The 27,150-nt window shown below is 44.3% G+C and overlaps 1 protein-coding gene across 5 annotated transcripts in view; it reads right to left on the bottom strand.

The window, feature by feature from the left end:
* Nucleotides 1-1,220: 1,220 nt before the first annotated feature.
* The window catches only part of LOC118375020 (pleckstrin homology domain-containing family A member 6-like), a 311,430-nt gene continuing 285,500 nt past the window's right edge, over nt 1,221-27,150 (bottom strand). For 3 of the 5 annotated variants that reach the window (XM_052473755.1, XM_052473756.1, XM_052473759.1), the window contains 8 exons: nt 24,388-24,555; nt 23,200-23,299; nt 15,298-15,404; nt 14,880-15,035; nt 13,180-13,335; nt 8,165-8,292; nt 7,761-7,918; nt 1,221-1,459 (listed from right to left, as the gene is read on the bottom strand). In XM_052473755.1, coding sequence (XP_052329715.1) covers nt 1,362-1,459; nt 7,761-7,918; nt 8,165-8,292; nt 13,180-13,335; nt 14,880-15,035; nt 15,298-15,404; nt 23,200-23,299; nt 24,388-24,555 — 1,071 coding nt within the window. In that variant the 3' untranslated portion in view covers nt 1,221-1,361. The remainder of the gene's footprint in view (nt 1,460-7,760; nt 7,919-8,164; nt 8,293-13,179; nt 13,336-14,879; nt 15,036-15,297; nt 15,405-23,199; nt 23,300-24,387; nt 24,556-27,150) is intronic. The other 2 variants (XM_052473757.1, XM_052473758.1) reach the window with 2 other exon arrangements.

The raw sequence follows: 27,150 nt of genomic DNA, 5'->3' as shown, positions 1-27,150 counted from the left end.
CTGTCTCCTCCCTGCAGGTGCTCCCGCCTGTCCGGCGCCGCTGCCGGAGCCTCCCGCCTGTCCGGCGCCGCTGCCGGAGCCTCCCGCCTGTCCGGCGCCGCTGCCTCCTGTGGCAGCTCCACGCACCAGGCTGTCTCTCTGTCTCCTCCCTGCAGGTGCTCCCGCCTGTCCGGCGCCACTGCCGCAGGCCTCCCGCCTGTCCGGCGCCACTGCCGGAGCCTCCCGCCTGTCCGGCGCCACTGCCGGAGCCCCCGCCTCAGCCCAGAGGCGCCAGAGCCCCTCAGCCCAGAGGCGCCAGAGCCCCTCAGCCCAGAGGCGCCAGAGCCCCTCAGCCCAGAGGCGCCAGAGCCCCTCAGCCCAGAGGCGCCCGAGCCCCTGCCCCTCTGTCCAGAGCTTCTGCCCCTCTGTCCAGTGGGGTCATTGAGAGGGGTTGTCATGGTGAGAAAGCCACGGAGGCGGACAATAAGGCGGACTAAGACAATGGTGAAGTGGGGTCCGCGTCCCGCGCCAGAACCGCCACCGCGGACAGACGCCCACCCAGACCCTCCCCTATAGGTCAAGGTTTTGCGGCCGGAGTCCGCACCTTTGGGGGTACTGTCACGTTCTGACCTTTATTTCCTGTGTTTTGTATTTAGTTAGTATGGTCAGGGCGTGAGTTGGGTGGGCAGTCTATGTTTGTTTTTCTAGGTTTTGAGAATTTCTATGTTTCGGCCTAGTATGGTTCTCAATCAGAGGCAGGTGTTATTAGTTGTCTCTGATTGAGAATCATACTTAGGTAGCCTGGGTTTCACTGTGTGTTTGTGGGTGATTGTTCCTGTCTCTGTCTTTGCACCAGATAGGACTGTTTTGAGTTTTCACATTTCTTGTTTTTTGTAGTCAGTTGTTCATGTGTACCTTAACGTATTAAAAAGAACCATGGACAATTACCACGCCGCGTATTGGTCCTCTGATCCGTTTCGCCTCTCCTCTTCGGAAGAAGAGGAGGAAATTCATTACAGTTTCCTTACCTTAAAATGAGTACAGTATATGGAAAGGACTGGTAGTAATATACTGTTGGTGTATGTTTATTTTGGTACACTTAGCAAAAATCTCATGTTAGCACTGGCCATTGAGTGCATTCTGAATTGTTTTCCAGTTAGTGAAACAATTGAGCAAAGCAGATAGTAATAAAAGGTAACAATAAAAGATTCCTTGATGTCCACCTGCTGCAATTGGTCAAGACATCACCTGAGGGAAAAACAGAGAGCCCTGCCCAAACCAGGAGAGGTTGGAGGTACGGCAACCAGCGAAGGGTTAAGGGGAGTGGGGGGTTAAGGGAGGAGGAAGGTGTGTTTGGTGGGCGGGGACTCACCTTCACAGACTCACACCTTCATGATGTGGGCGGAGTCGGAGAAACCAGTGGAGGAGGGGGGAGGGGCCAGGCTGGTCAGGGAGGTGAGGGGGCTGGGGGCACACTGGGCTGGAATGGAATTGGGGTGTGAGATCGAGCAAAACAAATAGCAAAACATAATGGTGTAAAGCAATTTAAAAAGGGTAGGTAGAGTGAGGGAGATAAAACAGGGGAGACTGTGCACTCACATCACCTCACAAGCATACGATAAATGGTGCTTAGCTTGTAGCTCTGTACTGAGGAAGCAAGAGGATGTAGCATGTATACTATGATACAGCCGTTGCACCTAGACCTGGAGTTCACCTACACACATTCAGAGCACTTAGGCTCTGGAGCCTAAGGAGGCTTGACAGAAAAAAAAGTTGCTATCTGGCATCACCAGAGAAACACAGATACAGTTTAAAGCGCAAACTTGGTTTGAACTCTGTGCAGCTGGACCATGTTTTTATGACCACGGCTGACAGCAGGCAGCACATATAATGACTGCAATGATACTTTGTGAGTGACTGTGGTTGATGTGTGCAGAGGGTTCCTGGTTCGAGCCCTGGTTGGGACGAGGGACGAGGTGAGGGAGGAAGCTGATAAGATGATGTTCAATTTCCCCTCATCATAACTGTGATGCCATTGTGAATATGTGGTTGGTTGTGGCTAGGGGGGCAGAGACAGAGTAAGCAGTAAAACATTGAGTCATAGTTTTGAGCAAACGGAAACTGTCGATCTAACTATATAGTCCTTGCGATCTTCAAGGACTATATAGTAGAGCCTCAAGGTTAAGACAGTGGAGCATCAGCGTTTGTAGGGAATATTGTGGAGAGCGGAGGAGTGGGGTAGTGAGACAGACAGTGAATATTGTGGAGAGTGGAGAGTGGGGGTAGTGAGACAGACAGTGAATATTGTGGAGAGTGGAGAGTGGGGTAGTGAGACAGACAGTGAATATTGTGGAGAGTGCAGGAGTGGGGTAGTGAGACAGACAGTGAATATTATGGAGAGTGGAGGAGTGGGGTAGTGAGACAGACAGTGAATATTGTGGAGAGTGGAGAGTGGGGGTAGTGAGACAGACAGTGAATATTGTGGAGAGTGGAGAGTGGGGGTAGTGAGACAGACAGTGAATATTGTGGAGAGTGGAGAGTGGGGTAGTGAGACAGACAGTGAATATTGTGGAGAGTGGAGGAGTGGGGTAGTGAGACAGACAGTGAATATTGTGGAGAGTGGGGGTAGTGAGACAGACAGTGAATATTATGGAGAGTGCAGGAGTGGGGTAGTGAGACAGACAGTGAATATTGTGGAGAGTGGAGAGTGGGGGTAGTGAGACAGACAGTGAATATTGTGGAGAGTGGAGAGTGGGGGTAGTGAGACAGACAGTGAATATTGTGGAGAGTGGAGAGTGGGGGTAGTGAGACAGACAGTGAATATTGTGGAGAGTGGAGAGTGGGGGTAGTGAGACAGACAGTGAATATTATGGAGAGTGGAGAGTGGGGGTAGTGAGACAGACAGTGAATATTGTGGAGAGTGGAGAGTGGGGGTAGTGAGACAGACAGTGAATATTATGGAGAGTGGAGAGTGGGGTAGTGAGACAGACAGTGAATATTGTGGAGAGTGGAGAGTGGGGTAGTGAGACAGACAGTGAATATTGTGGAGAGTGGAGAGTGGGGGTAGTGAGACAGACAGTGAATATTATGGAGAGTGGAGAGTGGGGTAGTGAGACAGACAGTGAATATTGTGGAGGGTGGAGAGTGGGGGTAGTGAGACAGACAGTGAATATTATGGAGAGTGGAGAGTGGGGGTAGTGAGACAGACAGTGAATATTATGGAGAGTGCAGAGTGGGGTAGTGAGACAGACAGTGAATATTGTGGAGAGTGGAGAGTGGGGGTAGTGAGACAGACAGTGAATATTATGGAGAGTGGAGAGTGGGGTAGTGAGACAGACAGTGAATATTATGGAGAGTGCAGAGTGGGGTAGTGAGACAGACAGTGAATATTATGGAGAGTGCAGGAGTGGGGGTAGTGAGACAGACAGTGAATATTATGGAGAGTGGAGAGTGGGGTAGTGAGACAGACAGTGAATATTGTGGAGAGTGGAGAGTGGGGGTAGTGAGACAGACAGTGAATATTATGGAGAGTGGGGTAGTGAGACAGACAGTGAATATTATGGAGAGTGCAGGAGTGGGGTAGTGAGACAGACAGTGAATATTATGGAGAGTGCAGGAGTGGGGTAGTGAGACAGACAGTGAATATTATGGAGAGTGCAGGAGTGGGGGTAGTGAGACAGACAGTGAATATTGTGGAGAGTGGAGAGTGGGGTAGTGAGACAGACAGTGAATATTGTGGAGAGTGGAGAGTGGGGGTAGTGAGACAGACAGTGAATATTATGGAGAGTGGAGAGTGGGGTAGTGAGACAGACAGTGAATATTATGGAGAGTGCAGGAGTGGGGGTAGTGAGACAGACAGTGAATATTGTGGAGAGTGGAGAGTGGGGTAGTGAGACAGACAGTGAATATTATGGAGAGTGCAGGAGTGGGGGTAGTGAGACAGACAGTGAATATTATGGAGAGTGCAGGAGTGGGGTAGTGAGACAGACAGTGAATATTATGGAGAGTGGAGAGTGGGGTAGTGAGACAGACAGTGAATATTATGGAGAGTGGAGGAGTGGGGTAGTGAGACAGACAGTGAATATTATGGAGAGTGCAGGAGTGGGGGTAGTGAGACAGACAGTGAATATTGTGGAGAGTGGAGAGTGGGGTAGTGAGACAGACAGGGAATATTGTGGAGAGTGGAGAGTGGGGGTAGTGAGACAGACAGTGAATATTATGGAGAGTGGAGAGTGGGGTAGTGAGACAGACAGTGAATATTATGGAGAGTGCAGGAGTGGGGGTAGTGAGACAGACAGTGAATATTATGGAGAGTGGAGAGTGGGGTAGTGAGACAGACAGTGAATATTGTGGAGAGTGGAGAGTGGGGGTAGTGAGACAGACAGTGAATATTATGGAGAGTGGGGTAGTGAGACAGACAGTGAATATTATGGAGAGTGCAGGAGTGGGGGTAGTGAGACAGACAGTGAATATTATGGAGAGTGCAGGAGTGGGGTAGTGAGACAGACAGTGAATATTATGGAGAGTGGAGAGTGGGGTAGTGAGACAGACAGTGAATATTATGGAGAGTGGAGAGTGGGGGTAGTGAGACAGACAGTGAATATTATGGAGAGTGCAGGAGTGGGGTAGTGAGACAGACAGTGAATATTATGGAGAGTGGAGAGTGGGGTAGTGAGGTAGACAGTGAATATTATGGAGAGTGGAGAGTGGGGTAGTGAGACAGACAGTGAATATTATGGAGAGTGGAGAGAGGGGTAGTGAGACAGACAGTGAATATTATGGAGAGTGCAGGAGTGGGGTAGTGAGACAGACAGTGAATATTATGGAGAGTGCAGGAGTGGGGTAGTGAGACAGACAGTGAATATTATGGAGAGTGCAGGAGTGGGGGTAGTGAGACAGACAGTGAATATTATGGAGAGTGGAGAGTGGGGTAGTGAGACAGACAGTGAATATTATGGAGAGTGCAGGAGTGGGGTAGTGAGACAGACAGTGAATATTATGGAGAGTGGAGAGTGGGGTAGTGAGACAGACAGTGAATATTGTGGAGAGTGGAGAGTGGGGTAGTGAGACAGACAGTGAATATTGTGGAGAGTGGAGAGTGGGGGTAGTGAGACAGACAGTGAATATTATGGAGAGTGGAGAGTGGGGTAGTGAGACAGACAGTGAATATTATGGAGAGTGCAGGAGTGGGGTAGAGAGGCAGACAGTGAATATTATGGAGAGTGGAGAGTGGGGTAGTGAGACAGACAGTGAATATTATGGAGAGTGCAGGAGTGGGGTAGTGAGACAGACAGTGAATATTATGGAGAGTGCAGGAGTGGGGTAGTGAGACAGACAGTGAATATTATGGAGAGTGCAGGAGTGGGGTAGTGAGACAGACAGTGAATATTATGGAGAGTGGAGAGTGGGGTAGTGAGACAGACAGTGAATATTATGGAGAGTGGAGAGTGGGGTAGTGAGACAGACAGTGAATATTATGGAGAGTGGAGAGTGGGGTAGTGAGACAGACAGTGAATATTATGGAGAGTGCAGGAGTGGGGTAGTGAGGCAGACTGTGAATATTATGGAGAGTGGAGAGTGGGGGTAGTGAGACAGACAGTGAATATTATGGAGAGTGCAGGAGTGGGGTAGTGAGACAGACAGTGAATATTATGGAGAGTGGAGAGTGGGGGTAGTGAGACAGACAGTGAATATTATGGAGAGTGCAGGAGTGGGGTAGTGAGGCAGACTGTGAATATTATGGAGAGTGGAGAGTGGGGGTAGTGAGACAGACAGTGAATATTATGGAGAGTGCAGGAGTGGGGTAGTGAGGCAGACTGTGCATATTATGGAGAGTGCAGGAGTGGGGTAGTGAGACAGACAGTGAATATTATGGAGAGTGGAGAGTGGGGGTAGTGAGACAGACAGTGAATATTGTGGAGAGTGGAGAGTGGGGTAGTGAGACAGACAGTGAATATTATGGAGAGTGGAGAGTGGGGGTAGTGAGACAGACAGTGAATATTATGGAGAGTGGAGAGTGGGGGTAGTGAGACAGACAGTGAATATTATGGAGAGTGCAGGAGTGGGGTAGTGAGACAGACAGTTAATATTATGGAGAGTGCAGGAGTGGGGAAGTGAGACAGACAGTGAATATTATGGAGAGTGCAGGAGTGGGGTAGTGAGACAGACAGTGAATATTATGGAGAGTGCAGGAGTGGGGGTAGTGAGACAGACAGTGAATATTATGGAGAGTGCAGGAGTGGGGTAGTGAGACAGACAGTGAATATTATGGAGAGTGGAGAGTGGGGTAGTGAGACAGACAGTGAATATTATGGAGAGTGCAGGAGTGGGGTAGTGAGACAGACAGTGAATATTATGGAGAGTGGAGAGTGGGGTAGTGAGACAGACAGTGAATATTATGGAGAGTGGAGAGTGGGGTAGTGAGACAGACAGTGAATATTATGGAGAGTGGAGAGTGGGGGTAGTGAGACAGACAGTGAATATTATGGAGAGTGCAGGAGTGGGGTAGTGAGGCAGACAGTGAATATTATGGAGAGTGGAGAGTGGGGGTAGTGAGACAGACAGTGAATATTATGGAGAGTGCAGGAGTGGGGTAGTGAGACAGACAGTGAATATTATGGAGAGTGGAGAGTGGGGGTAGTGAGACAGACAGTGAATATTATGGAGAGTGCAGGAGTGGGGTAGTGAGGCAGACTGTGAATATTATGGAGAGTGCAGAGTGGGGGTAGTGAGACAGACAGTGAATATTATGGAGAGTGCAGGAGTGGGGTAGTGAGACAGACAGTGAATATTATGGAGAGTGGAGAGTGGGGGTAGTGAGACAGACAGTGAATATTATGGAGAGTGCAGGAGTGGGGTAGTGAGGCAGACAGTGAATATTATGGAGAGTGCAGGAGTGGGGTAGTGAGGCAGACTGTGAATATTATGGAGAGTGGAGAGTGGGGGTAGTGAGACAGACAGTGAATATTATGGAGAGTGCAGGAGTGGGGTAGTGAGGCAGACAGTGAATATTATGGAGAGTGCAGGAGTGGGGTAGTGAGGCAGACTGTGAATATTATGGAGAGTGGAGAGTGGGGGTAGTGAGACAGACAGTGAATATTATGGAGAGTGCAGGAGTGGGGTAGTGAGACAGACAGTGAATATTATGGAGAGTGCAGGAGTGGGGTAGTGAGGCAGACTGTGAAACAGGCAGAGCCAGAGATAAGAGTTTGGTGAACTATCTTCCCTGCTAGCACCAGACGTTCCATAACATTCCATTCTAACTTGCATTTCTCAATGGAAGATTATCACCTTGGAACATATGGTGCCAACATGGCAACACTTTCATAAGTGTTGGATAGTGGAGTCGTTTGCAGTTGACAGTGAGGTTTAACTTGGAGTTACATTGGGATTTTAAAGTTGATGGAACTGTCCCTCGTTGTATATTTTATCCCCAGATGTATTTTTATAACAAGGCAGTTCGACTAGGTTAACATCCAATCTAATCTCAACACAGCAGCTAGGGATGGTGAATGTGATGCAAACAGCTGGAGAAGGTTTGAACACGTGTGGTTGGTGGTGGACATGTGTATAATAGTGGCAGAGAGAGAAGGGGTTTTGGATGGCGGTGGGGGATGGGGGGTGTTGCAGCAACACATCGCCACTCGTCTCTGGGGGGTCCTCTCAATGACAGGGGGGCGACATGCCCGGGGTGGGCAACGATAACCGTGAGGGGGATAACCGTAGCGACAAGGTGGTCGGTGTGGTGGCCGTGGAGCGGCAGGCTGCGGTGGTGTCCTCACCGGAGAGCAGACGGGAGCGTCGCGAGGCCTCGGTGGCCAGGGCACAGGAGATCTCAATCCTCTTCTCCTGGTCCTGGAGCTGCTGTTCTGGGTTACCCTGGTGGTGGGAACCAACCCCCTCAGTAGGACCGTCCAATAGGGGAACCACGTTCTGGAGACTGGAGGGAGTGATGGGCAGAGGGGAGGGGGAGAGGAGGGCGAGAGAGTGACAAAGAAAAGAAGTAGAGCGCAAGAGAAAGGAGATTAAATTATACCTTTTTATACAGAATATGTAGCATCCCATCATTCAGATGTGAATCAGATAATCAGTAGAGGGGAGAACGTTTAGCCAAATTTTGGCTGAATACACTGCTGTACTGTGTGAGAGCTGTGTTACATAGTAGTTCAGTAGTGTCTGTACATACTTTGATTTGGCAATGAGCGTCTTGATCCTCTCTACTTTCTTCTGTTTCTCCTTTTGCTCCTCTGGGCTGAGAGGAGTGTCCACGTCCAGGTAACGCTCCGGAATCAGAACCTTGTCTGGAGTACACAGCTGAGGACACAACGATTTACCCGATGAGGTTTGATCATCTTTTATTTTATGGCCCACTATTTACTTGGTTTGCAATTAGAAAAAACATTACGTAAACAAGTAGTGACCAATTGTGGAAAATTATTTGAAGCCAGCACACACTAAAAACAAACTTTTCTATATAGGGCCAAATAAGGATTATTTAGCTCGTAGTAATAGCAGAACCGTTTATGGTGCAATAAAGAAGCACTCCTATGATTCAATAAAAAACTATAAACAAAAAGGCTCTATATAGCACAAAAGAATTCTGCTATTGTCACAACCCTTTTTGGTACTGTATAGAACCATTTCAATGTTCTAGAAATAACCATTTGAAGAACAATACTGGGTTACTTTTTCTGGTTAGCGATATTATATTGTTACAATTCCATAGGTTTAATTATTGTTTGAAGTTTGAAACAGGTGTGCTAGATCTGAAACGACTGGGGGTCCCTGAGGAGAGAATTGAGAACCACTGATTTACACATCACTTTCAATTGACACAAGCCATACATGAGTCTTTCACAAAACACCATCACTAAACAATGATCATATTTAACATGTAACAGATGACATCAACTGGAATGACACTAACTCACGGCTGCACAAAAAGAGCTGTGATCACACCATGCCCCAAAAGATTCTAATGAGCCGCCTCCTCTACATCTTCATTACCACTTAGTGTATACTAATAGGTGAGGGACCTGACGGAGTGGTGCCAGGAAAATAACCTCAACGTCAAACAAAACAAAGAAGCAGAAAAAAGCAGAGTGAGCACGACCCTATCCACATTGACAAGACCACAGCGGATAAGGTGGAAAGCTTCAAGTTCCTCGGCTTCCATATAACTGACGATCTGAAATGGTCCAGCAACACAGACAGTGTGGTGAATCACCGCCTGGTACGGCAACTGCACCACCCGCAACCGCAGGGCTCTCCAGAGGGTAATGCGGTCTGCCCAACGCATCACCGGGGGCATACTGCCTGCCCTCCAGGACACCTACAGCACCCGATGTCATAGGAAGGATAAAAAGATAAAGGACATCAACCACCCGAGCCACTGTCTGTTCACCCCGGCGAGGTCAGTACAGGTGCATCAAAGCTGGGACAGAAAGACTGAAAAACAACTTCTATCTCAAGGCCATCAGACTGTTAAATAGCCATCACTAGCCAGTGACCACCCGGTTACTCAACCCTGCACCTTAGAGGCTGCTGCCCTATGTACATAGACATGGAATCACTGGTCACTTTAATAATAGCCCAATCTTCTTCAATTTTCGCCTAAATGACATACCCAAATCTAACTGCCTGTAGCTCAGGCCCTGAAACAAGGAAATGCATATTCTTGGTACCATTTGAAAGTAAACACATTGAAGTTTGTGGAACTGTGAAATGAATGTAGGAGAATATAACACAATAGATCTGGTAGAATACAAAAAAAGAAAGTATTTTTCTACCACCATTTTTGAAATGCAAGAGAAAGGTAATAGTTGTAGCCATCACTCTAGTTGTAATTCCGGTAGTGTCCACACGATGACATGAGTGTATGTGCAAAGTTTCAGATGGATAACTTGAAAAATGAGTGAACAACTGTAACGGCGTTCGTCTGTTGAAAGAGAGTCGGACCAAAATGCAGCGTGGTGGTTACTCATGTTCTTTAATGAAAGTGAACGATACATGAAATAACTATAAATATTACAAAACAACAAACGGAATGAGAAAACCTATACAGCCTGTCTGGTGAACAACTACACAGAGATAGGAACAATCACCCACGAAAACACTCACAGAATATGGCTGGCTGCCTAAATATGGTTCCCAATCAGAGACAACGAGAATCACCTGACTCTGATTGAGAACCGCCTCAGGCAGCCATAGACTACGTCGACGCCCCACAAATCCCCAAGACAAAAAACACACCACAATAACCCATGTCACACCCTGGCCTGACCAAACAAATAAAGTAAACACAAAATACTAAGACCAAGGCGTGACAACAACAAGACTGTTAGTGTCAAGTCCCCAGGTACATTTAGGCAAATAGTGAATGAGACATTCGCATTCATATTCAATTTTTCTGCAAGAATATCGTCAAATCTGTATACTTGGACTTTGATTTAGCTTTTTCAGTATTAGTAGCCATATTATAAGTTCAACATTTGCAAAACAACCAGTTTTCATAACTTCATAATATTCTTGTACGTTGTGTCCAAAAGGACAAGGCATGCTATCGCAAAAGATTAGCGCCAGCGCCAGCCAGGTATGCCATCAGAGACTCTGGGTTCGCGCCCAGGCTCTGTCGTAACCGGCCGCGACCGGGAGGTCCGTGGGGCGACGCACAATTGGCCTAGCGTCGCCCGGGTTAGGGAGGGGTTGGCTAGTAGGGATGTCCTTGTCTCATCGCGCACCAGCGACTCCTGTGGCGGGCTGGGCGCAGTGCGCGCTAACCAAGGTTGCCAGGTGCACGTTGTTTCCTCCGACACATTGGTGCGGCTTGCTTCCGGGTTGGATGCGTGCTGTGTTAAGAAGCAGTGCGGCTTGGTTGGGTTGTGTATCGTCTCTCCCGAGCCCGTACGGGAGTTGTAGCAATGAGACAAGATAGTAGCTACTAAAACAATTCGACACTACGAAATTGGGGAGAAAATGGGGTAAAATTCAAAAAAAGAAAAGGTTAGCGCCTACATTTTGCGACCGAGACAGGGTTTCTGGATACTCCCGTAAAGCCCAGCTCATTGGCTATCTAGCTTGACCCCGATTGGTGCTTATTTGATAAAGATACAGTCCTTCAAGTGATGGCCGCCAGCGTCATCGGCGTGCCATGAAGGCGTCGCTCTCTGACCAAATATGGTGTCCATAGGATATACTACACCCCTATTGATATATATAGTGAAGTCTTGTTACCATCTAGGATATCGGAGGAATACATACAAACGTCATTTGACTCGTTCAAACAACGATTAGGGTGAGATTTTCACAGATTCCTTTGTTTGCAAATTGAACGGGTGGAAACACAAAATCGATCACCCGCGCTATATGGACCTTTTTAGGATATGAAAAATAATTTTATCTAACAAACGACACTTCATGTTATCTCTGGGACCCTTTGGATGATAAATCAGGGCAAGATTTCAGAATGTAAGTACAAATTACACCTTCAAAGGTGAATTTATCAAACCTATCGGGTTGAAAAAGGTGTTTTGTTGTTGGGAGCTCTCCTCAAACAATCGTATGGCATTTTTTCACAGTTATAGCTACTGTAAATTGGACAGTGCAGTTATATTAACAATAATTTAAGCTTTCAGCCGATATAAGACACTTCTATGCACCGACATATGTTGTTATTCTAAAATCTGCTATCTTGATATAACGCGCTGCATGATTTACAACTGTCCCATTGACGGAACGCTAATCCTTAAGAATGAATAACGTTTACATACCGCTTATTCATATCATATGTACATACTGTATTCTATTCTACTGTATTTTAGTCAATGCCACTCCGACATTGCTCGTCCTAATATTTATTTATTTATTAATTTCATTATTTTACTTTTAGATTTGTGTTTGTTCTTGTGAATTGTTAGATATTACTACACTGTTGGAGCTAGGAACATAAGCATTTCACTACACCCACAAAAACATCTTCTAAAATGTTAATTATCACTGAATTTTCTTTATACCAGACAAATACCAGCTGAAAGAGCTCCACAGAATGAAGTGTTACTGAAATAACTGAAATAAGCTGTTTTCAAAGTGTTTAATTAACTTTGCATTAACTTCTTGGATATAGGTATTTGAATTTTTGGATGAAAAACGTTCCCGTTTTAAACAAGATATGTTGTCACGAAAAGATGCTCGACTATGCATATAATTGACAGCTTTTGAAAGAAAACACTCTGACGTTTCCAAAACTGCAAAGATATTGTATGTGAGTGCCACAGAACTGATGTTACAGGAATACCCAGATAAAAACCCAATCAAAGTGCCACATTTTTTTAAACTGCCTCATGGCAATGACTCCTTATATGGCTGTGGAGGAGCTAGGAGTCAGCTTACGTTTTCCACGTTTTCCCCAAGGTGTCTGCAGCATTGTGACGTATTTGTAGGCATATCATTGGAAGATTGACCATAAGAGACTGCATCTACCAGGTGGTCGCTTGGTGTCCTCCGTCGCAATTATTGTTCCAGCTGCAGTATTTTTCTATTTGCTTCTGATGAGAAGCCAACTGCCACCACTGATAGATTATCGAATAGATATGTGAAAAACACCTTGAGGATTGATTCTAAACAACGTTTGTTTCTGTCGATATTATGGAGCTAATTTGGAAAAAAGTTTGTCGTTGTCAGTGACTGCATTTTCCGGTCTTTTTCTTAGTCAAACGTGATGAACAAAACGGAGCTATTTCGTCTACACAAATAATATTTTGGGAAAAATGAACATTTGCTATCTAACTAAGAGTCTCATCATTGAAAACATCCGAAGTTCTTCAAAGGTAAATTATTTTATTTGAATGCTTTTCTTGTTTTTGTGAAAATGTTGCCTGCTGAATGCTAGGCTTAATGCAATGCTAGGCTATCAATACTCTTACACAAATGCTTGTGTAGCTTTGGTTGAAAAGCATATTTTGAAAATATAAAAAATAACAAAAGGCTAAGCTTGTGTTTGAATATATTTATTTATTTTCATGTGCGATTTTCATGAATAGGAAACGTTGCGTTATGGTAATGAGCTTGAGGCTATGATTACGCTCCCGGATACGGGATTGCTCGACGCTAGAGGTTAAGCACAACTATATGACATCACGACTGGATCATAGTCACATAATGATTGTATCACATAGTTTGGATGTTGTTCAGAGTGTGTCTAACCTCTTTGCTGATGTCCAGGTTGTACTGGTCAGGTTCCATCTGTATCCGTCTGAGGCGAGCAATCTCCTCCCGGGGTGACTCTTGTACCCCCTCGCCCCGTACTGCAGCCTCCAGGTCCTTGATGTCCACCTCATGGGTTGTCGGCCTCCGCCTCACCTGGACACCCACACACAGAGATAACCAATCAGGAAAGAGACTAGGAGGCCGAGCCAAGGGCTCAGCCAATCAACATGGCCCGGAAAGATAGACCAGAGAAGCGGCCAGAACAATATACTGGATCTTCCTTTATAATACATTTCAACATACAGTACATATTCCTGGTGTCTAGCTCATAGAGATACATGTACAGTACCAGTCAAAAGTTTGGACACCTACTCATTCAAGGATTTTTCATTTTTTTCAATATTTTCTACATTGTATACTAGATTCTTCAAAGTAGCCACCCTTTGCCTTGATGACAGCTTTTCACACTCTTGGCATTTTCTCAACCAGCTTCATGAGGTAGTGACCTGGAATGCATTTCAATTAACAGAGGATAAGTTCATTAGTTACCAGCCTCAGAAATTGCAGCCCAAATAAATGCTTCACATAGTTCAAGTAACAGACACATCTCAAAGCAACTGTTCAGAGGAGACTGGGTGAATCAGGCCTTCATGGTCGATCTGCTGCAAAGAAACCACTACTAACGGACGCCAATAATAATAAGAGACTTGCTTAGGTCAAGAAACACGATCAATTAGACCGGTGGACATTAGACCCATGGAAATCTGACCTTTAGTCTGATGAGTCCAAATTTGAGATTTTTGTTTCCAACTGCCGTGTCTTTGTGAGACGCAGAGTAGGTGAACGGATGATCTCCACGTGTGGGTGGCACCGTAAAGCATTTAGGAGGAGGTGTGATGGTGCTTTGCTGGTAACACTGTCCGTGATTTATTTAGAATTCACGGCACACTTCACCAGCATGGCTCCCATAGCATTCTGGAGCGATACACAATCCCATCTGGTTTGCACTTAGTGGGACTATCATTTGTTATTCAACAGGACAATGATCCAAAACACACCTCCAGGATGCCCCTTAGCCATCGCTCATCCATATACTTACATGTACACATTAGGTAGTTGTTGGAGAATTGTTAGAGTAGATGCACTATTGTAAGTGGCTGTTCCACTGGATGTCATAAGGTGTATGCACCAATTTGTAAGTCGCTCTGGATAAGAGCGTCTGCTAAATGACTTAAATGTAAATGTAAATGTATTTGACCAAGAAAGAGAGTGATGGAGTGCTGCATCAGATGATCTGACCTCCACAATCACCTGACCTCAACCCAACTGAGATAGTTTGGGATGAGTTGGACTGCAGAGTGAATGGAAAAGCAGACAACAAGTGCTCACCAATGTGGGAACTCCTTCAAGACTGTTGGAAAAGCATTCCAGGTGAAGCTAGTTGAGAATGCCAAGAGTGTGCAAAGCTGTCATCAAGGCAAAGGCTGGCAAGACTGGCTACTTTGAAGAATCTCAAAATGTTTGTTTTACACTTTTTTGGTTACTACATGATTCCATATGTGTTATTTAATAGTTTTGATATCTTCACTATTATTCTACAATGTAGAAAATCGTAAAAATATAGAAAACCCTTGAATGAGTAGATGTGTCCAAAGTTTTGACAGGTACTGTACATGTAAATAGAAGAGAGAGCCTACCACTCTGTAATTGGTACCAGTCTGGCTACCCAGGTTCAGGCTGCGTCTCTTGTCCCTGACGGAGCTGCTCTGGTTCCTACGGATACGCTTGTTTTGCTCCTCAACGCTCATCTTGGACTTCACCTCCGCCGGGAACACCGCACTCTTCGGACGCTCCTGGGAGAGGGGAATGACATGGGAATAACTTGTCCATCATATGATGAAGCATCAAATGTATTGCTCTTTAAAAGATTAATTTGACAGCACCATTCAATATACCTGACATTGGCCCACCACCACAACATAAAGGCAACATCAATGAGTAACACTATCCTAATACAGTGTAGTTACAAAACATAATGTGTATGTATCATATAATATAATGCATATAGTCTGAGTTTCCTGAGCTCCATAAAGCCCTCTCTGGCATGCTGCCTACCCTGGAGATTCCATTAGGCACCTTGCAGTTGCGTTGGGAGATTCCATGGTCGTAGGATTGGCCCTGGTCTTCCAGGGGAGACTTAGTCCTGGGAGGAACGATCCCCACTGGACAGGAGAGAGACAAACAGCATGTCAGAGGATGACACAGGTTGTGTCCCAAATGGCACCACATTCCTATATAGTGCACTACTTTTGATCAGGGCCCATAGAGCACTATGTAGGCAATAGGGTGCCGTTTGGGACGTAAACACAGAGGATGAGTCATTGGGGTTACATAATCCAATCTATTATTATGTAAACAATTGACTTTAATAAGGTACACCTAGTTCTGAGGACTATCTAATTATATTTGTATATACAGTAAATACTCTGATATTTTAGATGATGATGTTCTTTCATTTCTGATTATAAACAGGATTTCATTCCAATGAGTCTGTTATCTAACAGTTTGGGATGAGATGAGAAAAAGTTAGCATAATACTCCCTTGTAATAATACCCCCATAACACTCCCTTGTAATAATACCCCCATAACACTCCCTTGTAATAATACCCCCATAACACTCCCTTGTAATAATACCCCCACAAAACTTCCTTGTAATAATACCCCCATAACACTCCCTTGTAATAATACCCCCACAATACTCCCTTGTAATAATACCCCCATAACACTCCCTTGTAATAATACCCCACAACACTCCCTTGTAATAATACCCCCATAACACTCCCTTGTAATAATACCCCCACAATACTCCCTTGTAATAATACCCCCACAATACTCCCTTGTAATAATACCCCCATAACACTCCCTTGTAATAATACCCCCATAACACTCCCTTGTAATAATACCCCCATAACACTCCCTTGTAATAATACCCCCATAACACCCCCTTGTAATAATACCCCCATAACACTCCCTTGTAATAATACTCCCATAACACTCCCTTGTAATAATACCCCCACAATACTTCCTTGTAATAATACCCCCACAATACTCCCTTGTAATAATACCCCCATAACACTCCCTTGTAATAATACCCCCACAATAATCCCTTGTAATAATACCCCCATAACACTCCCTTGTAATAATACCCCCATAACACTCCCTTGCAATAATACCCCCCACAATACTCCTTGTAATAATACCCCCATAACACTCCCTTGTAATAATACCCCATAACACTCCCTTGCAATAATACCCCCACAATACTCCCTTGTAATAATACCCCCATAACACCCCCTTGTAATAATACCCCCATAACACTCCCTTGTAATAATACCCCCATAACACCCCCTTGTAATAATACCCCATAACACTCCCTTGTAATAATACTCCCATAACACTCCCCCCACAATGTAATAATACCCCCACAATACTCCTTGTAATAATACCCCCATAACACTCCCTTGTAATAATACCCCCACAATAATCCCTTGTAATAATACCCCCATAACACTCCCTTGTAATAATACCCCCATAACACTCCCTTGCAATAATACCCCCACAATACTCCCTTGTAATAATACCCCCAAAACACTCCCTTGTAATAATACCCCATAACACTCCCTTGCAATAATACCCCCACAATACTCCCTTGTAATAATACCCCCATAACACCCCCTTGTAATAATACCCCCATAACACTCCCTTGTAATAATACCCCCATAACACCCCCTTGTAATAATACCCCCATAACACTCCCTTGTAATAATACTCCCATAACACTCCCTTGTAATAATACCCCCACAATACTCCCTTGTAATAATACCCCCATAACACTCCCTTGTAATAATACCCCCATAACACTCCCTTGTAATAATACTCCCATAACACTCCCTTGTAATAATACCCCCACAATACTCCCTTGTAATAATACCCCCACAACACTCCCTTGTAATAATACCCCCATAACACTCCCTTGTAATAATACCCCCACAATAATCCCTTGTAATAATACCCCCATAACACTCCCTTGTAATAATACCCCCATAACACTCCCTTGCAATAATACCCCCACAATACTCCCTTGTAATAATACCCCCATAACACTCCCTTGTAATAATACCCCCATAACACTCCCTTGAAATAATACCCCCATAACACTCCCTTGAAATAATACCCCCATAACACTCCCTTGCAATAATACCCCCACAATACTCCCTTGTAATAATACCCCCATAACACATCCTTGTAATAATACCCCCATAACACCCCTTGTAATAATACCCCCATAAAACCCCTTGTAATAATACTCCCATAACACTCCTTGTAATAATACCCCACAATACTCCCTTGTAATAATACCCCCACAATACTCCCTTGTAATAATACCCCCATAACACCCCCTTGTAATAATATCCCCATAACACTCCCTTGCAATAATACCCCCACAATACTCCCTTGTAATAATACCCCCATAACACCCCCTTGTAATAATACCCCCATAACACTCCCTTGTAATAATACCCCCATAACACCCCCTTGTAATAATACCCCCATAACACTCCCTTGTAATAATACTCCCATAACACTCCCTTGTAATAATACCCCAACAATACTTCCTTGTAATAATACCCCCATAACACCCCCTTGTAATAATACCCCATAACACTCCCTTGTAATAATACTCCCATAACACTCCCTTGTAATAATACCCCCCACAATACTTCCTTGTAATAATACCCCCACAATACTCCCTTGTAATAATACCCCCATAACACTCCCTTGTAATAATACCCCCACAATAATCCCTTGTAATAATACCCCCATAACACTCCCTTGTAATAATACCCCATAACACTCCCTTGTAATAATACCCCCATAACACTCCCTTGTAATAATACCCCCACAACACTCCCTTGTAATAATACCCCCATAACACTCCCTTGAAATAATACCCCCATAACACTCCCTTGAATAATACCCCCATAACACTCCCTTGCAATAATACCCCCACAATACTCCCTTGTAATAATACCCCCATAACACTCCCTTGTAATAATACCCCCATAACACCCCCTTGTAATAATACCCCCATAAAACCCCTTGTAATAATACTCCCATAACACTCCCTTGTAATAATACCCCCACAATACTCCCTTGTAATAATACCAATACCCAATAATACAATACCCCTTGTAATAATACCCCCATAACACCCCCTTGTAATAATATCCCCATAACACTCCCTTGTAATAATACCCCCACAATACTCCCTTGTAATAATACCCCCACCATACTCCCTTGTAACCCCCACAATAATAATACCCCCACAATACTCCCTTGTAATAATACCCCCACAATACTCCCTTGTAATAATACCCCCATAACACTCCCTTGAAATAATACCCCCATAACACTCCCTTGAAATAATACCCCCATAACACTCCCTTGCAATAATACCCCACAATACTCCCTTGTAATAATACCCCCATAACACTCCCTTGTAATAATACCCCCATAACACCCCCTTGTAATAATACCCCCATAAAACTCCCTTGTAATAATACTCCCATAACACTCCCTTGTAATAATACCCCCACAATACTCCCTTGTAATAATACCCCCACAATACTCCCTTGTAATAATACCCCCATAACACCCCCTTGTAATAATATCCCCATAACACTCCCTTGTAATAATACCCCCACAATACTCCCTTGTAATAATACCCCCACAATACTCCCTTGTAATAATACCCCCACAATACTCCCTTGTAATAATACCCCCACAATACTCCCTTGTAATAATACCCCCACAATACTCCTTTGTAATAAAGCATTTATAATAGATTATTAAATAGTTTATTCATCATTTATGAATAATTACTCCCACATCTGTAATGTTAGTAAGCTAGGTATTCAGACATTTATAAACAACTTTGAAAGTATTTCATAATTATTCATAAGATAATTCATAAGATGTTCAATATGAGTCCTCGTTTACTAATCATTAGTTCAATATTTTTGGTCTATTTATACTTCATAAATACTTTTTTTAAAATGTTTTGAGTGAGCAGTGTTATTTCTCACAAAAAGATGGAAATGCCATTGGTAGGCATTCCAGCAGTACCTTAAGGTCTCAAAATGGCCCCTAGAACATAACACACAATACAGAGGATGTTTGGAAAAATATATTGACATTTTTTATCCAAAACAGTAAACACTTTGATGCTGTGTAAAGTATTTTAAAAAATCTGAAAATTGTAACATTAGCATTTGTTGGGAGACTTTTCCACTCATAAAGTGCTTGAGAGGAATGGAAACAAACATCTGGACTATCCCATTACGTTTAATATTTCGCTGCACTATCCCATTACGTTTCGCTGAATTATCCCATTACGTTTATAGAGTTACTACCTTTAATGGGCCAGTTAAAGTGCTGCCAAAAAAAGTGTAAACAAACATTAAAAGTTAAAAGATTAAAAGACTGAAGCACTGGAAGCATTTAAAAGGTCATGTGTCTTGTGAAAAACTGTCTGAATTCTGGCAAAGAGTATGTTCTTTAATCTCAGCATGTCCACAGATTAATATTCTCTCTGTTTTTGTTTGCTTTTAAATGTTGATACTGGAGACTGTTATCAGGAGAAACTGTGTAACCAAGCATTTTTAGCGGCTAAGAAATGCATTGTCATTAATTGGAAGGTTGGTTATCCTCCCACAATGTCACGATAGATGACAGAAATGTAAAGTTATGTATGGAAGCATTGTACTAAATACAGTAAGACAGAGTCTGTATTGAAAACATGACCACGTCAGGGGAGATACCTCTTCAGGCTATACCTAGCTGCTGGGCTGCTCAGTCCTCACACTGGGGCTCTGCCATCCTGTGGGTTGTTGCTCTGGCCCTGGCCTAGTACACACAAAGTCAATAATGAATGTTTCCCTAAGATCCTAATGTGTTTGTTCTTAAATTGCTTGTAATACTGTATGTTTTACTACATTGTGTTTGTTGTACATTTTTTTAATTATGATCCTGCAGTGCTGCCCTGGAAACGAGGACCTGATCTCAATGGGACTCCCTGATAAAATAAAGCTTAAATACATAAAAACAATAATGCTTCTAAAGCTTTAGTCTTTTAAACATCCTGTGTTGTGTGCTTAATGTTTTACCATTGATAAGTTATTGGCTTGTTTGAGACCTTAAGGAGCATCGGGTACTGCTGAAATGTCTATCAATGGCATGACCATATTTTTTAAAGAAATTACACTGGTCACTCAAAACATTTATAAAGTATAAATACATCTCACTTTACATTAGGCCACCCAAAAAAACGTAACTAATGATTATGGTTTATGGTTTATAAATGGTTTATAAGGACCTATGATATTATTAAGTGATAATGCCCAAGAAGCCGTGGTTTGGAGGCTATACTGGCACGGGTGTTGTTAGGCCCGAGAAGAAATCGAGGTTAGCTACCAACCCGACTGGTCATTCGGTTGATATCGTTCCCAGTCAAGCAGACTGGTCATTCGGTTGGTATCGTTCCCAGTCAAGCAGACTGGTCGTTCGGTTGGTATCGTTCCCAGTCAAGCAGACTGGTCGTTCGGTTGGTATCGTTCCCAGTCAAGCAGACTGGTCGTTCGGTTGGTATCGTTCCCAGTCAAGCAGACTGGTCGTTCGGTTGGTATCGTTCCCAGTCAAGCAGACTGGTCGTTCGGTTGGTATCGTTCCCAGTCAAGCAGACTGGTCGTTCGGTTGGTATCGTTCCCAGTCAAGCAGACTGGTCGTTCGGTTGGTATCGTTCCCAGTCAAGCAGACTGGTCGTTCGGTTGGTATCGTTCCCAGTCAAGCAGACTGGTCGTTCGGTTGGTATCGTTCCCAGTCAAGCAGACTGGTCGTTCGGTTGGTATCTGGACTGGTCGTTCGGTTGGTATCGTTCCCAGTCAAGCAGACTGGTCGTTCGGTTGGTATCGTTCCCAGTCAAGCAGACTGGTCGTTCGGTTGGTATCGTTCCCAGTCAAGCAGACTGGTCGTTCGGTTGATATCGTTCCCAGTCAAGCAGACTGGTCGTTCGGTTGATATCGTTCCCAGTCAAGCAGACTGGTCGTTCGGTTGGTATCGTTCCCAGTCAAGCAGACTGGTCGTTCGGTTGATATCGTTCCCAGTCAAGCAGACTGGTCGTTTGGTTCCCAGTCAAGCAGACTGGTCGTTCGGTCGTTCCCAGTCAAGCAGACTGGTCGTTCCAGTCAAGCAGACTGGTCGTTCGGTTGATATCGTTCCCAGTCAAGCAGACTGGTCGCTCGGTTGATATCGTTCCCAGTCAAGCAGACTGGTCGCTCAAGCAGACTGGTCCGTTCCCAGTCAAGCAGACTGGTCGTTCGGTTGGTATCGTTCCCAGGTCGTTCGCAGAGACTGGTCGTTCGGTTGGTATCGTTCCCAGTCAAGCAGACTGGTTGTTCGGTTGATATCGTTCCCAGTCAAGCAGACTGGTCGTTCGGTTGGTATCGTTCCCAGTCAAGCAGACTGGTCGTTCGGTTGGTATCGTTCCCAGTCAAGCAGACTGGTCGTTCCGTTCGTATATCGTTCCCAGTCAAGCAGACTGGTCGTTCGGTTGGTATCGTTCCCAGTCAAGCAGACTGGTCGTTCGGTTGGTATCGTTCCCAGTCAAGCAGACTGGTCGTTCCGTTCCCAGTCAAGCAGACTGGTCGTCAAGCAGACGTTCCCAGTTGGTATCGTTCCCAGTCAAGCAGACTGGTCGTTCGGTTGGTATCGTTCCCAGTCAAGCAGACTGGTCGTTCGGTTGGTATCGTTCCCAGTCAAGCAGACTGGTTGTTCGGTTGGTATCGTTCCCAGTCAAGCAGACTGGTCGTTCATTGTTGTTATGCCAAACAAAAATGGCGCAAGCTCTTCTCACTTGCTAACTCGGCTTAAGGTTAGGTTAAAAGGTTAAGGTTAGGGTTAGGGGAATGGTTAACTAACATGCTAAGTAGTTGCAAATTAGATAAAATGTATTAAGTACTGTAGTTGCAAAGTTGCTAATTAGCTAAAATGCCGAAGTTGTCCGTGATGAGATTCAAACACAGTTTTGGCTTGTTAAACGTTCATGTTATAAGCCCACCCATCATCCACCCCAACCAACCACCCTACTTTAGTTTTCGCCATAAAAAACAGAGATGTCATTTTATGCTGTTGATCCATGTTCTTTTCAATTCACAATTTGGATCCCTCCACAGCCTCATATATGATCTAGATGCTTTTTCTAACCTCTCTGGATTACAACCAAATAAAATGGTCTGACGGTGAAGTGGACATACTCGATATTCATATCCGGAAAGAAATTACCTCACTACAATCATTTTTTAATAGAAAGTTAGCACAAATAGATAATATGGAGTTGCTTTGCTGTTGACACTGTCTGTGATTTATTTAGAATTTAAGGCCCACTTAACCAGCATGGCTACCACAGCATTCTGCAGCAATACGCCATCCCATCTGATTTGCGCTGGGATTACCTAATGAAGCTGGTTGAGAGAAGGCCAAGAGTGTGCAAAGCTGTCATCAAGCAAAGGGTGGCTATTTTGAAGAATCTCAAATATAAAACATATTTTAATTTGTTTAACACTTTTTTGGTTACTACATTATTCCACATGTGTTATTTCATAGTGTTGATGTCTTCACTATTATTCTACAATTTAGAAAATAGTACAAATATTGAAAAACCCTGGAATGAGTAGGATTGTCCAAATTTCTTACTGCTATTTACAAAGAAAATGTGGGGGATTGGAAATGATGCAGACAATTACATTGATGGAAGCTACAATCTCTGCCATTTTTAAGCTGATCTTGTAAAATTAAAATGTTTTGAGGTCAAAATGGTACCGCATTGTAGAAATGACCCAGCTATGCAGACTTACTGACACACCAGAGCACCATTACCCAGGCTCCTTTGCTTCGTGTACCTTTATTCATGTTGGCCTGTCGATCCTGATCCAGCTCCCGAGCTTCGTTGTTATTAGTCCATTCTTCCGGTGACATGTCTTGTCGATAACCGTACTTGTGCTGTAACACAGAGTAGGAGAAAGAGCTAATGCATCATCAACCAATCAACAGTAAGATATTTACGTACCGGGAGAGTGTTGGAACTATTGGCCATATAGTTACCCAAACACAGAATGCATTAGATAATATGCATTAGTGTGGAATGCAATGATGGGGTTATTGCCAGATATGGCGAGAGCTCAATGGTGGGATGTCGATACGGGATAAGCCAAAGCATACGGTCTACACACTACAGGACAGACACAGCACTAGCACATCACTAGACACTAGCACACAGACAGTATGGTGAAGGAACCGCTAGCTGTGGATGGATCCACACACCTCAATTCACAACCTTACCATTCATAGGGGAACCTGTAACTCGCCCTAAGCTAAGTCTTAGCATTCAAAAGCACCCAGTACACTAGAATGGCTAATATTTCAAATACTTAAAATTGGTTGTCCTATTTGTTTGGTATTATTGTTTTAGATCCTATTGAATAATTACATATCAACTGATTCAATTTAAATGTAATGAAGAGTTTTTGGTATCAACCACAGTAAGTGATTGAAGAGAAGTCAGAGCCAGAAAAATCACTTCTAGTGCAAGTGCTGTTGGAGAGCAGATATAGGCTGTGATGGAGGCATGGAGGCAGAGAGGAAGGGAAAGAGAGAGAGAAAGAGAGAGAGAGAGAAGAAAGAAGGGGTCCGGAAGTGTTTATGGGGACGACAGGGATGGCTTCTATAGGACATGTATCAACTAGTGTGGTCCTTCTGTAGCTCAGTTGGTAGAGCATGGCGCTTGTAACGCCAGGGTAGTGGGTTCGTTTCCCGGGACCACCCATACGTAGAATGTATGCACACATGACTGTAAGTCGCTTTGGATAAAAGCGTCTGCTAAATGGCATATATTATTATTATATTAACTGGGAGTTGCACTTTACCACAGATCAGCTTACTCCAGCCGCTATCCTTACTTTACCCATTAGGGGGATGCAAATGATTATGTCCCTGAATCAGTGGTTATGAACCACATTTACCAGCTTGCGTGAGTGACTGGGGGTGTGGCAGGGATGGGAACTCCCTCCCACCCCCCCTTCTCCAAATACCTTTCTGCCGCGGGACTCTTCATCGTCAAGGTAACCGTCATCCAGGCCCAGGCCGCGTAGCCAGGTGGAGCTGTCGAAGGGCAGAGGGAGGAGGGAGGGGGGAAGGGAGGGGAGCGACTCCAGGGGGTAGTAGGATTTGGGAAGTGGTGGCCGTGGCGGGCCAATGTCCTACAGCCACAGGAAGGAGGTAGGAAGAATAAGAGGAAGAGAGGGAAGGAAGAAGAAAGGAAGGAGGATGATGGTAGGAGGAGGAAGAGAGAGCACTGTGCATCAGGAAGAGTGACAAAAGCCAGGCAGAGTGCAGAGCAGAGAGGATCATGGAACGATATGAGGAATGTAGCCCCGACCCCAATGAACTTCAGGGGTGAAGGGTCACAGGCGTTCAACGAGATGCCTGCACTGAGAGTTAGCATGAATGCACATACTGATCAATTCTAATCAGATTAGTAGTACTGATACAGACCACTGACTGCTGCTCAATGTGAAAAACAAGATAGAAAGTACCACCACAATCTCCAACATTATATGTTTCAGTTGAATGAGTACAGACACAGTAATCAGTTACAACCATAAGCAACACAAATGTTACATGGGTTTATCAGATTCACAAAATAGAACATTTCTGCTCTTGAACACTATAATTCAAATTTCAGCATTGTGTGATTATGATCTTCATGCCCAACAGAGAGAGTTGGCTGAGAGCCAGAGGAAGGCAGAGCACTACAGGTTTCACATGGGTTTAATACTAAAACAGGAAGATCCAAGATCCAAAGATCCAAATTCATTAAAAATACTACAATGTGATTTTCTGGATTCTTTTCTCATTTTGTCTGTCATAGTTGAAGTGTACCTATGATGAAAATTACAGGCCTCTCTCATCTTTTTAAGTGGGAGAACTGACTAAATACTTTTTTGCCCCACTGTATGTGGAACTGATGCACACACACTACATGTTACTGTTTTTAAATGTATGTACATTGTAAAGAATTTTGTCTGTAATGTCTTTTTAATTATATGTCTGACACCAGTAAGACTAGGTGTCGCCATTGGTGTCGGCTAATGGGGATCCTAATAAATATATATTTTTTATTAAACTGCCTGTGTCGCTGGATAACCAGTTTACTTAATTTCTTGGCCTATCATATTCCTTGATATCAATGAATTAATTGATTGATTAAGCACTATAGAGGAAAGTCCCCCTTTTATTATTAAATGGATCACAACAATTTTTTTTGCAACTTTGTGTAGAAAACCAATTTCCTTTGCTCATGATGAAAATAACCAATCTAACAACCTGGTGGGTGAGATGGCTTAAATGACATGGAATGACCCACCACTAAGTACCATGTTCCACATAGTGAGAGATGGCATGAAGGAAAATGAGAACATTTGTCACATTTCTGCTCCACCTCCCTCCCAATGAGGTTTCTATAAATAATTTACAGTAACAGGTCTGTCTGGTTTCTTATCTGATTCCATAAGGGAGACAGTGCTACACATCACTTTTTTGACCTCATAATTTCTAGCAGAGAAAGAGCTTATTGATGTTGACATGACACTTTACATAATTATTTAACAAAATGTTATGCAGGCTGAGAACTCTCTGATAATGTCAGTGAGGATTCCCTGATCCTGCTGGAGACAGAACTTGATTAACCACTTACTGACTAGGACCATTAGTCACCCCCAGCTATATACTTTACCTCAGAAAGCATAACACATTCTGCTTCAAACCTCTAGCTTTGCTTCTTACTATTGGCAAAAAAAAGTACTATAAGCTGCATCATCATAATACAGTAAGTATAACATCACATTAGAACTGTTATTGTATCAAGTCTGTCTGGTGTGGGTTACAACTGCTGCAACCCACCTTAAACATCTTAAATATTACAGGACAGTCCACCAGGCCAAGAGGTGGGTCTGCAAGTACACTGAGTCTAGCCCAAGGCCTGATGTTTGGATGGCTGTGGTACCGGGGTGTGTGATGGAACCGGAGTGTATGGTGGTACCGTGGTGTGTGGTGGTACCGTGGTGTGTGGAGTTTTGGCAGGAAAATGAGTACTGAGTCTCAGGGAATGTCAGGTGGGTGCGCTGAGGTGGGTAACTGAGGAAGTCGGGGTAGCTAGCTTGGTAGGAAAGTGGTTCTGGGAGAAGATCTTTCCTGTAGCCAATGGCTTGCTGTTTCGGCTGAAAGGCAAGCTCACTGGCTAACTGGGTGTGTTGGTGGGTTACTGCCTGTAGGAGCTAGTTGATTGGTCAGTTTGGCAGGGTGGGTGGGTGAGTGAGTGGGTGGAGTTCTGGCTGGCTTCATGGGGGAGTGGAACTCCAGAGCTGGCTTGGTGGCTGTGTGGCTGTGCACTGTCACTAAGGACTGTCTGGATGGCTTGGCTGGTGCTGGCGGTTGATGTTGGTGTTGGGTCTGTGTTTGGTTATTTCATGCCGTCCCTAGGAGGAGTGAGTCACTTGAGCGGGTTGAGTCACTGACGTGATCTTCCTGTCTGGGTTGACGCCCCCACTTGGGTTGTGCCGTGGCGGAGATCTTTGTGGGCTATACTCGGCCTTGTCTCAGGATGGTAAGTTGGTGGTTGAAGATATCCTTCTAGTTTTGTGGGGGCTGTGCTTTGGCAAAGTGGGTGGGGTAATATCCTTCCTGTTTGGCCCTGTCCGGGGTTATCATCGGATGGGGCCACAATTGTCTCCTGACCCCTCCTGTCTCAGCCTCCAGTATTTATACTGCAGTAGTTTATGTGTCGGGGGCTAGGG

This window comes from Oncorhynchus keta, chromosome 21 (genome assembly GCF_023373465.1).
Source record: "Oncorhynchus keta strain PuntledgeMale-10-30-2019 chromosome 21, Oket_V2, whole genome shotgun sequence".
Classification (NCBI taxonomy): domain Eukaryota; kingdom Metazoa; phylum Chordata; class Actinopteri; order Salmoniformes; family Salmonidae; genus Oncorhynchus; species Oncorhynchus keta.
This window is presented reverse-complemented; position numbering and strand designations above follow the sequence as displayed.